Source organism: Tupaia chinensis, unplaced genomic scaffold (genome assembly GCF_000334495.1).
Source record: "Tupaia chinensis unplaced genomic scaffold, TupChi_1.0 Scaffold000392_1, whole genome shotgun sequence".
Lineage (NCBI taxonomy): Eukaryota > Metazoa > Chordata > Mammalia > Scandentia > Tupaiidae > Tupaia > Tupaia belangeri.
In genome coordinates, this window is record NW_006159894.1 from 2,363,981 (window position 1) to 2,377,080 (window position 13,100).

At 44.5% G+C, this 13,100-nt stretch overlaps 1 protein-coding gene across 1 annotated transcript; it reads right to left on the bottom strand.

Annotated features, from left to right (window-relative positions):
- Nucleotides 1-2,615: 2,615 nt before the first annotated feature.
- KCNE1 (potassium voltage-gated channel subfamily E regulatory subunit 1) lies at nucleotides 2,616-12,875 on the bottom strand. Its single transcript, XM_006153918.2, has 2 exons — nucleotides 12,810-12,875; nucleotides 2,616-4,067 (listed from the first exon to the last, which is right to left on the bottom strand). Exon 2 carries the CDS (start codon nucleotides 4,014-4,016, stop codon nucleotides 3,627-3,629), a length of 390 nt encoding a protein of 129 aa, XP_006153980.1. The 5' UTR covers nucleotides 4,017-4,067; nucleotides 12,810-12,875; the 3' UTR covers nucleotides 2,616-3,626.
- Between the last annotated feature and the right edge of the window lie 225 nt (nucleotides 12,876-13,100).

Genomic DNA, 13,100 nt, shown 5'->3' on the forward strand with positions numbered 1-13,100 from the left:
AAATGGAGGAGAAGGGATTGAGGCTTGACCATGCCCCATGGGGGTAGTTCCTCACTTTCTCTCTCTATCTTTCTCTATTTCTCTCCAGAGAGCACCAGCACCATCTGGCAAATTAAAAAAAAAAATCTTGAAGCAGTATTTTAAAGAATTGCGACAGAGCCAACACATGGCTTTACCTTCACAGTCCTGACGACAAGACACAATTAAAACAACGGCTACCAAGAGGCAGAAGTGGTTCATTCAAAGCAAAAACAGACACTTTAAGAGTAAAGGTCATGGCAGCAGTTTTCTTGGGAGCTTAAGGTGTTTTTCTTGTTGACTTTCAGGAAGGCCAAAGAACAATAATAATAGCTTATTATGAGAGTGCTTTGAGAAAGCTAACTAAAGCTTTAGCAGAAAAATGCTCAGAAAAGCTTCACCAGAGAGTCCTCTACCATGACAGTGCTTCTGCTCATTCCTCTCATCAAAAAAGGGACAAAAGAGAAAAATAGAGACAGGACATTTATGAGACACAGAAATAGATGATTACCCATTGATGATAATGTGTATAGTATCTTCAACTGGACTGGTGTGAAGTGTATTCATGCTGGGTAAACTCACTTTATAAGCTGTAGTGATGTATAGTGATTGTATAAAATAAATAAAAAAATAATAATAATAAAGATAGGTTTTCAAGAGTTTTGATGAGAAAACATTGGATATCCACCTTACAGTCATCATTTGTCTCCTTATGACCTCTCTTTGTTTCCTGATCTCACAAAGTCTTTAAAGGACACCCATTTATCCTCAGCTAATAATTTACAATTGCAATGTTGACATGGTTAAATTCCAAGAATCTTTGGTTCTTTAGGAATGGATTAAGCATCTGGGAACATTGCTCAGAAAACATTTTCTCCAGGTACCATCCTCCTCCATCCCTAGTCCCTTCCCATCTCTCATTCATGATGGGAAGTGAGCTGGTAGCCAAAGCAGCTGTGACTCTGAGTGGGGTGAGAGGTCCTGCATTAGTTTGCCAAGCTGCTTTAATAAAGTAGCCCAAACTAAGTGGTGTGAACAACAGTTATGCATTGTCTCACAGTTTTGGAGGTCAGAAGTCTGAAATCAAGGTGTCAACAGGATTATGTTTCCTCTAAAACCTGTTGTAGAGACATCTTCCTTGCCTCTTCTTAGCTTCCTCTGGTGGCCAGCAATCCATGGCATTCCTTGGCTTGTGGCTGTATCTTCCAATCTCTGTACTCATCACCATGGAGTGGTCTCTCCATGTGTCTGTGTCCGAATTTCTCTCTTCTTGGAAGGACACTCGATACATTGGAATAGGGCCCATCCAAGTGACCTTATCTTATCTTGGTCGTATCTGCAAAGATGGTCTTTCCAAAGAAGGTAACATTCACAAGTACAGCAGATTCAGTCTTCAGTATATATAAACATTTCTTTTTTTAGCAGGGGCACAATTCAATCTACAGAACAGGCACATCACCTCAAAACATGCTGCTGCCTCATCCCACATGTTGTCACTGCCCACACCCACTCTTTTCCCTGGGGTTTTGGAGCAGGGGGGCACCTCTTCTTCCTCCCCTGATAACTGCACCTTCCTTTGTTATTCAGATGACCCTCAACTTTTGATAAGGTTACATCCCCATAATTTATCCTAAATTGAAAATATTGTAGTTGTTACGGTTTTAATGCCCCCCCCATCTCCAAATTCACATGTCAGAGTTTGGTTGTATTGTGAAGGTATTATAAGGAGCCTTATTCTGATAGTGGTGTTGAAAAATGGGCCTTGTGAAGTGATTAGGCATCAGGTAGGGCATCTGTGATCGAGTACTGGTGGGTTTCTAAGGGGAGGGAATGAAACGGGCAGACACACACACTACTCCACACATTCTGCCCTCTGACATGTCGTAATGCCCTGTGATGTCTCAAGACTCTTTACCAGCAAGATGTGGCTTCTGGATCCTGGACATCCAAACTGTGAGCTGAATAAACCTTTATTCTTATACATCACCCAGTTTCAGGAATTTCTATTATTAGCAACAAAACAGACTAACACCACAGACAAAATGCATTTTATACACCTTGCCTACTGAACATTATAGCTTAGCCTAACCTACCTTAAATGTGCTCAGAACCCTTACACTACAGTTGACTCAAATCATGTAACGCAAAGCCTACTTTACGATAAAATGTTGAGTATCTCATATAATTTATTGAGAATTGTACATAGTAGAGTATCGTATCAGTTATTTACCCTTGTGATTACGTGGTTGACTAAGGGCTGAGATCAATGTAGGCTATTGCCTACAACTGGGAGAGAGAATTGTACTGCATATCACTAGCCTGGAGGAAAAACAAAATTTGAAATTCCAAGTGTAGCTTCTACTGAACACCTATCACTTTTTTTTTTTTTTGAGAGGTTTTTGCTATAGGGCGCGTGCTCTCGCCAGACAAACAGAGAGACAGAGAGACAGAAAGTGAGAAATCACCCCCCTAGGGGGGATGGCCATGCCATAATCCCTTCTCCTCCGTTCTCCTCTCGGGATCTTTGGCATGCACACACATGTGCCTGGCGTGAGTTTTAAGCCACTGGGTCTGGGATGTGAACCGCAGTCAACTACATGGGAGTCCAGCGACATAGCCATTACGCTAACTGCTGGTTCCAACATCTATCACTTTTGTACCATTGTAACATGGGAAAATTGTAAGTTGGAGACCATCTGCACAAAGGAATACTTTTTTGTCTTCCATTTCAGTCCTATAGGAGGTGAATTTCTTTCAGATTGGAATGTGTGAGTGGGAAAGGTGTGTGTGTGTGTGTGTGTGTGTGTGTGTGTGTGCGTATTTGAGAAGAAATGCATGAAAGGTGAGTGTAAAGAAGAAGTGGGAGGCAGGAGGACAAGAAGAGGATATAGCCATGATGGTGAGCAAGGAAGTGACAAGGGCAACAGACATGGTATTGTGCTTGGGACTCATATAGGGATATCATACCTTTGGGTCCAGTCCTGTAAGGCAGTCTTATTAATGGAGATACTCATTCTGCTACTTCGACAGAGACCAAAGTAATGGTGGCTTAAGTGGAGTTGATTTCTTTTTCCTATGAAGTCTGACCTGGTGGGTGGTCCAGGAAGGTGGAGAAACAGTGCTCCATGACACTACCTGGGCGCCGGACTCTTGTTTTTCTGCCATCTGTAGGTATATCATTCTTTTCTAGTGTCAAAGCTACTTACCACCTCATCCATGTCCCAGCCACTGGGAAGGGGAGGAAGTGGAAGGCAAGCTCTTTCTTTTTCAAGAATTATTCAGAAAGGGCACTTATCACTTCTATTCTACTGGCCAGAACTTAGTCACATGATCTTGTTATTACTAGCTACAACAGAGTCTGGGAGATGCAGTTCTTATTCTCAGAGGCCATGTTCTCAGGGATTCTGCTAAATTTAACAAAGCAGGGACAGATACTGGAGAACAACTGGCAGACTACTATAGAAGGAATGTGATTTTAGAAAGCGAGTGTCATTAATCCACCCTTCACCCTTTAAAATAGGAAAAAAGATCCAATGGTACCCATATAATAAAGAGTATGATTAGAAAAATCAGATCATCATGTAGGGTTTGTCTTGAACATGTAGGGTTCATGACAAAAGGTTTGTTTCAGGAAGATATGCGTTGGGCCGTTCCACAGCCAGCTGGTTTTCAATGACATAACATGCTCTGTAGCTCTCCAGAACCCGGGCCTGGAAGAACGCTTTATCCTTCTCCTGCCAGGTGTCTGACTGGATGTACACGTTGAATGGATCATGTGAGTGCTCCAGCTTCTTAGAGCGGATGTAACTCAGCATGATGCCCAGGGTGAAGAAACCAAAGAAGCCCAGCACCATGAGGATGTAGAGCACCTCCAGATCACTGCCACTGTTGCGAGAGGACTTGCGGGCCAGGCCAGACACATTGCTGCCCTGCTGGGGCATCTCCTGCCACAGCTGGGTCAGAAAGGGGGTCATAGCTGTGGCGTTGAACAGGATCATCTTGGGCTGTAAGGTTCCACTCCTGGAGGGCCAATGTCCTAGGCAAACTTGCTAAAAGAAAAATGTAACCAGAAATCAAAAAGAATACATGGGCCAACACCTACCATTCTTAACACAATTCTTAACGGTCTCAGATGAGAGGGCTCTTCAATCCACGGCATGGATATCATATCTGTATAATACTTTTCCTGACTGATTGATTGATACATCGATTCCCTTTTATTTCCACTCCCCACTCCCACTCCCCACCCCCACAATGACAGCTGGAATGAATTCCTTTAATAAGTATTGTTGCATATTGTTGTGGTATTGTGTAGGATGTAATAGTCTACACAACTGGTACCATTTGGTCTCTTTCCTTTTTTCCTCACCCCTCTGTTTCTGTGACCTACTTATGTTGTTGTGTGTCATGCTTTACTTTTAACTGTGGAAGATCCATGGAAATCACCCACTTTTTTTCTTTCCCCACTCTCTCATGGATAGGCACTGCCATGGCTACCAACTCCATAAACAAAGGGGAGAGAAATCCTCATCCTTGTCCTCCTATAAACCTGAAAAAAAAACATACATTTTGTGTAACCAGGGCCTAGCACTTTCTATGACCAGCCAGACTGCAAGGCTGTCAGGGCATCCTTGAGGTCATGTGCAGCACATGGTCAAGGTCACCATGGACCTCCTCTTTAGGGCAGCTGTATTCATTTGAATGGAAAACCTACCTTATTGTATGGCAGCCTTTGAGTATGCTGAGATTTCACGTGGAGCTGCTCTTGAAGGGGCTGGTGTTAAAGCTTGTGCTGTCTGTCCCTCTCTGCCCATTGCCCTCCAATGAGTGGGGACCCTAGCCATGTAAAAAGTGACATTTTCTTCATCACTTTAATCTCGATGTCACTGTTCCTGAACACCCATAATAAGCCTGGGAATTGTAAAAGGTGTCTCCAAATAGCTGTGGCATTCTTTCAGGGTCTTTGAGTGCTCTAAAACACCCCCTAGGTGGCCTTGAGATTGCTGGTAAGATAAAACAGGTCTTAATAGTAGTAGTAGTCTGAGCACTTGCCAGTCTCTATCTCTAGTTCCTGTGGGGAAGCAAAAGCTCCAAGGTCAAGTTGCTGATGCCATACTCTGAATTCAGCCCAGAAGGGGCCACTGGGAGCTAATCAGACTTAAATGTTCCAACTCATTTTATAGGAGCTTCGCGGTAGCTGGGTAGAACACACCCTTGGGTGACTGTTGTAACTAGGAGTGAAGGCTATATTTGGGGACATTTTATGGCCAGAATCACTATGGAAAGAGAGATACCAACATCCACCAGGGCAGCTCAGCCTTTCCCAGCTAGGATGGGGACTGTGACATTGCACGCTACCTTGCCTAGGACAACTAAAAACCTCAGATGCTGGCTCCTCTCCAGAGTGACCAGGAGCTACTTTTTCATAGAACTGGCTTCATTTTAAAAACACACTGAACCCAGCACCAAGTGAAGCTGTGTGGCACCTTTCTGGGGCCCTCTTCCTCTCCTCATCTCTGGACTGCTGGTGTAGCTTAAATTCTATTTCTTGCCTTCTCTGCACACACTGCTTTCTCTCAAGGTGATCACACCTGCTCCTTTGGGTTCACCCACGTTGTTATGACCCCAGGTCTCCCTTCTAAGCATCAGAGCCATGTGTCCAATGACCTGCCAAGAACCCCTTTATTTTTGGCATCCCCAGGCTCCTCAAACTCAACAGCCCACTCCATCCTATAAGAGCCTGCTCTGTACATTGGTGTGCTGAACAGTGATAGTATCCACCTTGAAATCTGAGTCCTTCTTACTGCAAAAACCAAGCCGGTCTCCAGCTTGGAGACCTTGGCTCTTTCCTACCTGCCCAATCTTCGGCATCTTCAGCAGTGCTATAAGTCCTAAATTCGAGAGGCCCCTCTCCATTTCTACTCTTGTTGCATACCCAGGTCCCACAGTTCAGCCCTATACCAACTCTGTAGATGCCATTACATCTTTGCACATGTCTAGCACAGACTGCCTCTCCTTCTTGGCTCATGAAACTCCTAATTGGTATCTACTCATGCTGAAAGTCCAGCTCAGTACTTGCCTCCTTCCTGAAGCCTTCTCGGATACATAGGGCTGGGTTAGCATCACCCATACCATGCCCTATGTTAATTTCAGCATGGTCATGATTTCTGTGCCTTTACCTGCAAACCCTGAGTCTATCTGGCTCTGGGTATGGCACACAGCAACACAGGAGCTGCCCAGGAACATTTATAGAGTAGATGCCACAGAACTTAATACCTTTCTATAGGTGGAGGCTTTCTTTTTTATAACATGCTTATTCCAATTAATAGATGCCAATGAGCTAGCTTCAGAGCTTTAGTTAACAACCTCTTCAAAAAGGAAAGTATGGGGTCAGGCTCTGGTGCAGTAGTGACACTACTGGACCCACATGGGAAAGATTCTAGGTTCGTGTCCCAGGACTTCCCTGAGCATGATGGGTGTGCATATGTGTATATGTAATCAGGTTGGTTGAGATGGGGTGCATTATAGTATGAAGACCCTGTTAGAGATGTCTGACCATCTCTGAAAAAAAAAAAAAGAAAAAAGAAAAAAATCACCTCCCACTCTGAACCACAGTCTCAGAGAGCAAGCGTGGAGGAGTCATAAGTTCTCAAATTTGAGATGACATCTCCAACCCCAGGTTTGGAGTCATCCTGCTACTTCCTGGTCACGTGACTCTGGGCAGGTTCCTTAGCTCTGCTTAGTTGTGTCTTTTTTCATTTGTAAGATAGGTGGAACCATCGCATTTGCAGCCTGTCAGACCACTTGTCAGGTACAGGTGTGTAGAGTGGCCAGCACAGCATATGACACGGCACATGACACAGGCAGGTGCACACTTAGTCATGAGTTCACTTGTTTTACCACCTCATTAAGAAACTGCAGCCCATGGACTTTGAATCTGGGGTTTTAAGTTTGGCTTTCTTCTGTCTGATCACTTCTTTGCCTTGTGGAGAAATCAGTGACGGATGAGAGGCCAAGGCTGTTGTGTCTGTGCACAGAGATCTGTTAGGGGTTAAGCCACGTGGTCTCAGAAGACTCTCAGGTACTGGGTCTTACCTGAAACTGGCATTTAGCTCCATTCTAACCATGAGGGCAGGCAGGAAGCTTTGGTATTAGATTCTAACTCAATGCTCATAAATTCTTCTTTAAATGACTTGAAACCATTTATGAATGCATAGAACCCTACCCCAGAAAACAGGCAGACCTTGAGCTGATAATGTAATTTTATTCCAGAAACTCAGAGTGACCACAACTGATGAAAAGCCCTGCTACTATGACTGTGAGAGAGTCCTTAATGTTTAGTGGCTGAAATTACGATGGGCAGCATTTGGAGAGCCAAATGTTAATTGGTCTAGAACCACCAACTCCATACAACAGACTCATTTAGGAGCAAATACTGCAATTAATTCATACTTTGGGGTTTACCAAGAAGGCCTTTGCCACAGCCTGGTGGCCAAGAGACCTGGAACCTGAGGGGGAGGGCTGTGGATTGAGAAAGGACAGGCAGAGAATAGTGAGGGTCAGGAGGACTGGGTGTCTGATGGAAAATGCTGTGGCTCCACGCCATTCTGTGCTCATTCTTTTATAAGGGAGGCAAAGCCCTGTACTTCAGCTGTGGAGCCCCTCATGTCCTGCGTCTTGTGGTTCTAAACGAGCCTCTCCTGGCCTTCTCTGGCTATCGCTCAGCTTTCTTCTATCTGTATCGCCCAGCAGTAGATAATGTCTTTGTTTAGAGCTTTAGCATGCCCTACAGCGTAAGCACAAAAACTATATCCAGTTTGAGGCACTCCCTGCAGGCCTGTTACTTAAAATCAGATGGACTTTTCTATTGCTGAAGGAAGAAACTAGAACTATCTCCTTTGGAAACCTTCCAGACCCAAACCATACTCAGCCCTGTTCCAAGGCGACGGTACTCAAACTTCAGCATGCTTTGGGACCTCCTGTTAAAAATGCAGATTACTGGGCTCCATCTTTAGAGTTTCTGATCTAGTAGGTCCAGGGAGAGGCTGAGAATTTGCATTTCTGGTTCTTCCCAGATGACTCTGATGATGCTGGGCATGGGACCACACTTGGTATCTTATGGGATCACCTGTAGCATTTTTATTTCCTTTTTTTTTGGGGGGGAGAGGTTTTTGCTATAGGGCATGGGTGCTTGCTAGACAGACAGACAGAGACAGAGAGATAGAAAGCGAGAAATCACCCCCCAGAGGGGATGGCCACGCCGCAATCCCTTCTCCTCCATCCTCCCCTCAGGCTCTTGGGCACACACGCACACGTGCCCAGCGTGAGTGTAAGCCACTGGGTCCAGGACTCGAACCGCGGTCGACTATGTGGGAGTCCAGCGACATAGCCATTATGCTAACTGCTGGTCCCTACCTGTAGCATTTTTAAAACAGTGATAACCTGGATCACACATCCAGAGATTTTGATGTTGGTGGTCAGAGTTCGGCTCTGGTACCAAGAGCTTTTAAAAGCCTCTTAATGGGTCAGCCCTATAGCCTAAAGGTTAGGGGAGCTGGATCTGGCATAGCTAACTGCAGTTCAAATTCTAGCCCCAGAGATTTGAGAAATACTCCCCATTGTGGGGTGCTTTATTCCTCTGTCTCTGGTGAGTGCTCATGTCCTTAGGCAATTAAAAATAATACAATTATAAATAAAAGCCTCCCAATGATCCTAGCCTATAGTCAAGATTGAGAACCACTGAGCTATGGTATGGAATCTTGGAGAATTGTCCCATTGGTCTTGTGCTGCAGAGTACCTAGAAGAATTTTTTAGAAACAGGATTTCATAGCCTAATTTTCAAATCTCATTTGTTCTTCAGGCTTTCTGTTTTGGCCTTGCCTGCCTCCAATGTGGTCTGAAGAGAAGATGTAGAGACAAGTCTTCACCGTAACCTCAGCTACCCTCGTCCTAACTCAGGCTGGCACCTTCAGTTATGATTCGTGGGGCAGACCTTTATGCTGGACCAGAAAAGTCAAGCGAATTTACTGCCTTCTAAATGACAATGCTGCATTTTTAAAGAAAATAGTTTTTCTTATTTTACATTTAATGTATTGGATTGCTTTGCCAAATGTCCTCTGTGACCCAAAGCCTGCAGGCTGAGTCTCCATGGTATTTTTGTGTAATGAGTCTCAAAATGAATTTGCAATGTCCTCCTTAACAGTCAGCATGGTGTAAAGGACACAGGGCCGAATCTGCATGTCATTTGCGAGTTTGTATCAGACTCTCTAAGTTCATGTCCATTGTGACGCCAAAGCACGCACAGGCCCAGCGGCCAGGGTTCTAGGCTGCTGGGCTCAAATGCATTTGGACAGCACCTGATCCACTGGTCTCACTTTATAGGAAATGGGGCTCCAGAGTGGCAAGGTGACTTGCCAAAGGCCATCTCTCTTATCAAAAATACATCTAAAATGTAATCTTTTAATTATTGACTCACATTTTATCGTAAGAAAGGGAGTTCCCAGGATCTTGTAAAGGAGAAATGGACCCTTAAATTAGGCTCAAAGGAACTAAGAACTGGCCATTTTTATCAAGTAAAATTTGAATCTACTCAAAATGGGATTGGCTTTCTAGCAAAGAAGCCATCAGAAGTCATTCCTGTCCCCACTCCTGTAAGCCAGCCAGCCACAGAGACAACTAAGCTCTTTGTAGCTTACCCAGTAAGGAAGGAGTTGGGAAGACAGCAGCAATGGATTGGCCACATTCAAACAAAACCTGTTTGATGCTCAGCCTGTGTTGAACATTCTCCCTTCTTCATTTCTCTCACTTGTTCTAGTAACTGGGTCACTTATTAGCAGTGATTACGGCCTGGATGCTTTCAGAACAGAAGCTTTCCCAGTACTGTCAACTTTCACTCTTTCTTCAGCATTTACTTGCTGAATGAGGCTTTCTGGATAACTCTAAGTTTTCTTCAAAGAGAGCTCGATTCTGGGTCTAGGCAGGAGGTGGAAAGGGTGATTATCAGAGCTCAGGGATCTGTGTTCCAGCCCTGGCTCAGTCCTAGACCAACTTCACAGCTCAGTGCCTGAGTTTATTTATCTAGGGAGAATGGGAGTAACATTCCTATCGCTGACAGCATTCCTTAAGCATTTCCTCGAAAGAGCACCTAGTCATGAAATCATTTGGCTGTATTTGTTTTAGAAAACAGAATCAGGCTAAATGCAATCATGGATAAGTCAAACTTCAGTGAATATGATCTTAGAGTTAAGAATCCCATCGTCAGTTTTCTTGGGAAGAAATTATCTGTTGTTTTCACCTCTACCACAACATTATTTCCAAATTCTGGAAACACGGTTGGCTTCTAGTAGTAAAACAGTCGCTAGAGTCACCAGACCCTTCAGGACAGAGGGCTGGCCTTGAGTCTGGTCCTAGAATCCGGGCTTCTCAGACCTCTGTTTGGGCGATAGATGGTCTGAGGTGCAACACTGACAGCTCAGGGACTCAAGCCGGTGAGTTAATGAGAAGAGCCCAGTCAAACTCAACATGGAAAGAGGGTGAACATTTGGGAAAGAGAACGATGCCTAGTGAAGTCACTGACTTCATAGGAAGATGGAATGAAAGTATGAGGTTTATTTTGGTGCAATAGTCTTTGAAATTCTTGCATAGTTTTTTCATAACATGCATTTTACTTGAATGTTTTGAAGCCTCCTCCTATAAAGAGAACAGAAAGGAATCTTATCTCTGGTGAATAAAATCAATCCAGGGAGACTTGATTTTCTTAACTGAAAGTGGGAGTAACGGAATCTATGCTGATTGTACTCCACAGGGCTTTGTAGCATAAAATAAGCCCAATGCTTGATGTGTGCTATGTTTCTTGTAAGTGAGGCATGCCCACAGTATCTGCTGGCTAAATAATATGGTACTTGACAAGTGGACTTGCATGTCAAACTGTGTATGAACCCTCTGAAGATGTTCCCTCTTGTCCTTTGACCACTCCTGTGCCGTGTCTACACCTTCTCCTATAACACGGATGGTATCCTAACTCAGTTGTTTGTAGACCTGTCTGGGCATTTTTCCCCAGAAGCTCCTGAAGGTCAGAGACTATCTTTTTCATCCCACTCCACCACCCAGAATATTTTAATGAGGGTTTGCTGAACCAAATGAGGAAGTAAAGTGTTAAAGACTACAACAATGGAAATGTGAGAGTGAATAACTGATCATATATACCATACTCTGGAAATAGACGGCTAAATAATCAAATAAAAACCTTTTGAAATGTAGTATGTTTTTCTATATTAAAATATCACATGATTTCTTTTGGTTTATGTTCTTTTGCATATCAAAATTTGCATTATTCATATAGTTTTTAATATATAAATGTGTATCTGCAAACCACCTTATTCCTAAAGAGACAGTCAGCAATAGTTAATATTTAGAGTATCATTTTCATTCTTCTTCCCTCAATCCAGGTAATTTTTACTCTGCTTTCTACTTTCCCCCCATACTACTTATTACCTGTATAATTACTGTGTACATTTTTAAATATTTGTCTTTCCTACCAAAACATAAGCTTTTGAGGGTGGGGCTCTTGCATGTGTTTTTTCCTCCTTGTATCCAGAGTGACTAGAACAGTGTCTGGCATATGTAGGAGCACGATAAACATTCATGGAAGGCAGGCATGCATGCATGAATGCATCAGTGTTCCATTCAGCTCCCAGGGAGACCTGAGCCCCATGGGAACAGTCTCACTCTCACACATAAAATGATAGCAGTGAGCCCCTCTGATGTCTTCAACATAGACTTTATTTTCAAAACAATTCAGTTTCCAATAAACTGTCAATAGCAAGAGCCCCCTAAATATTTTTAAGACAATTTCCTCTGGAAACTGAGAATACCTTCTTCATTTGAACCCTCAGCTCACCTGATGAGTAGCATGAAACAGTCCAGAGAAAGCAGGAGGTTTTTGCTTGGTCTTGGGAAATCTGTCCATTGGGCTGCTCCGAAACTCACTTGTCACACACAGATTCTAACGACTCTGTGAACTCTGCAAAGTCCCCACCACCCTGCCCATATATGACTGCTACTGCTACTGACAAGGCCCATCCCTTGTGGAACTTCCTTCTTCACCTAACCATGAACCCAAGTGAGCTGTCAATGCACCTAGAGCAATCTGAAATCCCAGGGGGTATTTATTGTGGTTGGTCATATATCCAGGGCTGCTCCTTGGTCAACTTTCTTCCAAGAGTCTCCCATTCTCCCCACTGCTACAATCACAATTAGATATCAGACATGTTCTCTTCTGTCCCATGCCCTTTCTACCAAGTGATGCCAAGATCCAAGAACCTTCTTGGACAGAGAGGAGAGAGGGGGAGAGAGAGAGAGAGGAGAGAGATCTCATTTTGAGGAAAGTATATACTCAGGTATTGCCTATTGCCTGAACTGGAGGTTCTTGAAAAGTCACTGGGTTCGTGGGTGGTTTTAATTTCCTTTTGATGTTTTCAGGTATCTTCCAAATTTTCTACACAAATGTCTGTACCTTAATAATAATGGGGAAATGTATTTGCTGTTCTATGGCAGTAAAGCTCTTTTGCTATGCATTTATTTTATAAGTGAATATGGGCAGAGGGAAACGAGAGGAGAGGCCCATGTCCCATCGGGTCTCCCTCTACTAGGGTCGCAGCGCTTCCTGCCTGGCCCGCGTCTATTGCGCGTCTGGACTGAACCAGGTCTCAGGAATCCCCTTAGAGTCGTACAACCAGTACACGCGTGAGCCAGGCAAAGTGCCTGGAGGCAGGAACCCCTGACTTACTTACCCAGGTCTGGGGTGCCGAGAGAGCAGGCTGTGAAGCGAAGTCCGCGCAGCGAGCTCTGGGGCTGCAGAAGGCTGAGCCCGGGCCGGCACCCTCCGCGGGGCAGTGCATGGCGCGGGGCGGGCGGGGCCTCCCGCGGCCCTCGGGGGCCCCGCCCCGCTCAGCCAGCTAGTCTAGCCGAGGCCGGGGTCTCCAAGGACAACCCCAGCCCAGCCTAGATCCCCCGCCCTCGCCCTCTGAACCCTGCGCTCCAGGCTGACCCTGCCGAGAGCGGAGAAAAGCTTTGGATCACGC

Coding starts and splice junctions, on each gene's coding strand:
- KCNE1 (XM_006153918.2), bottom strand. CDS start 4,016: ATGATCCTGTTCAACGCCACAGCTATGACCCCCTTTCTGACCCAGCTG.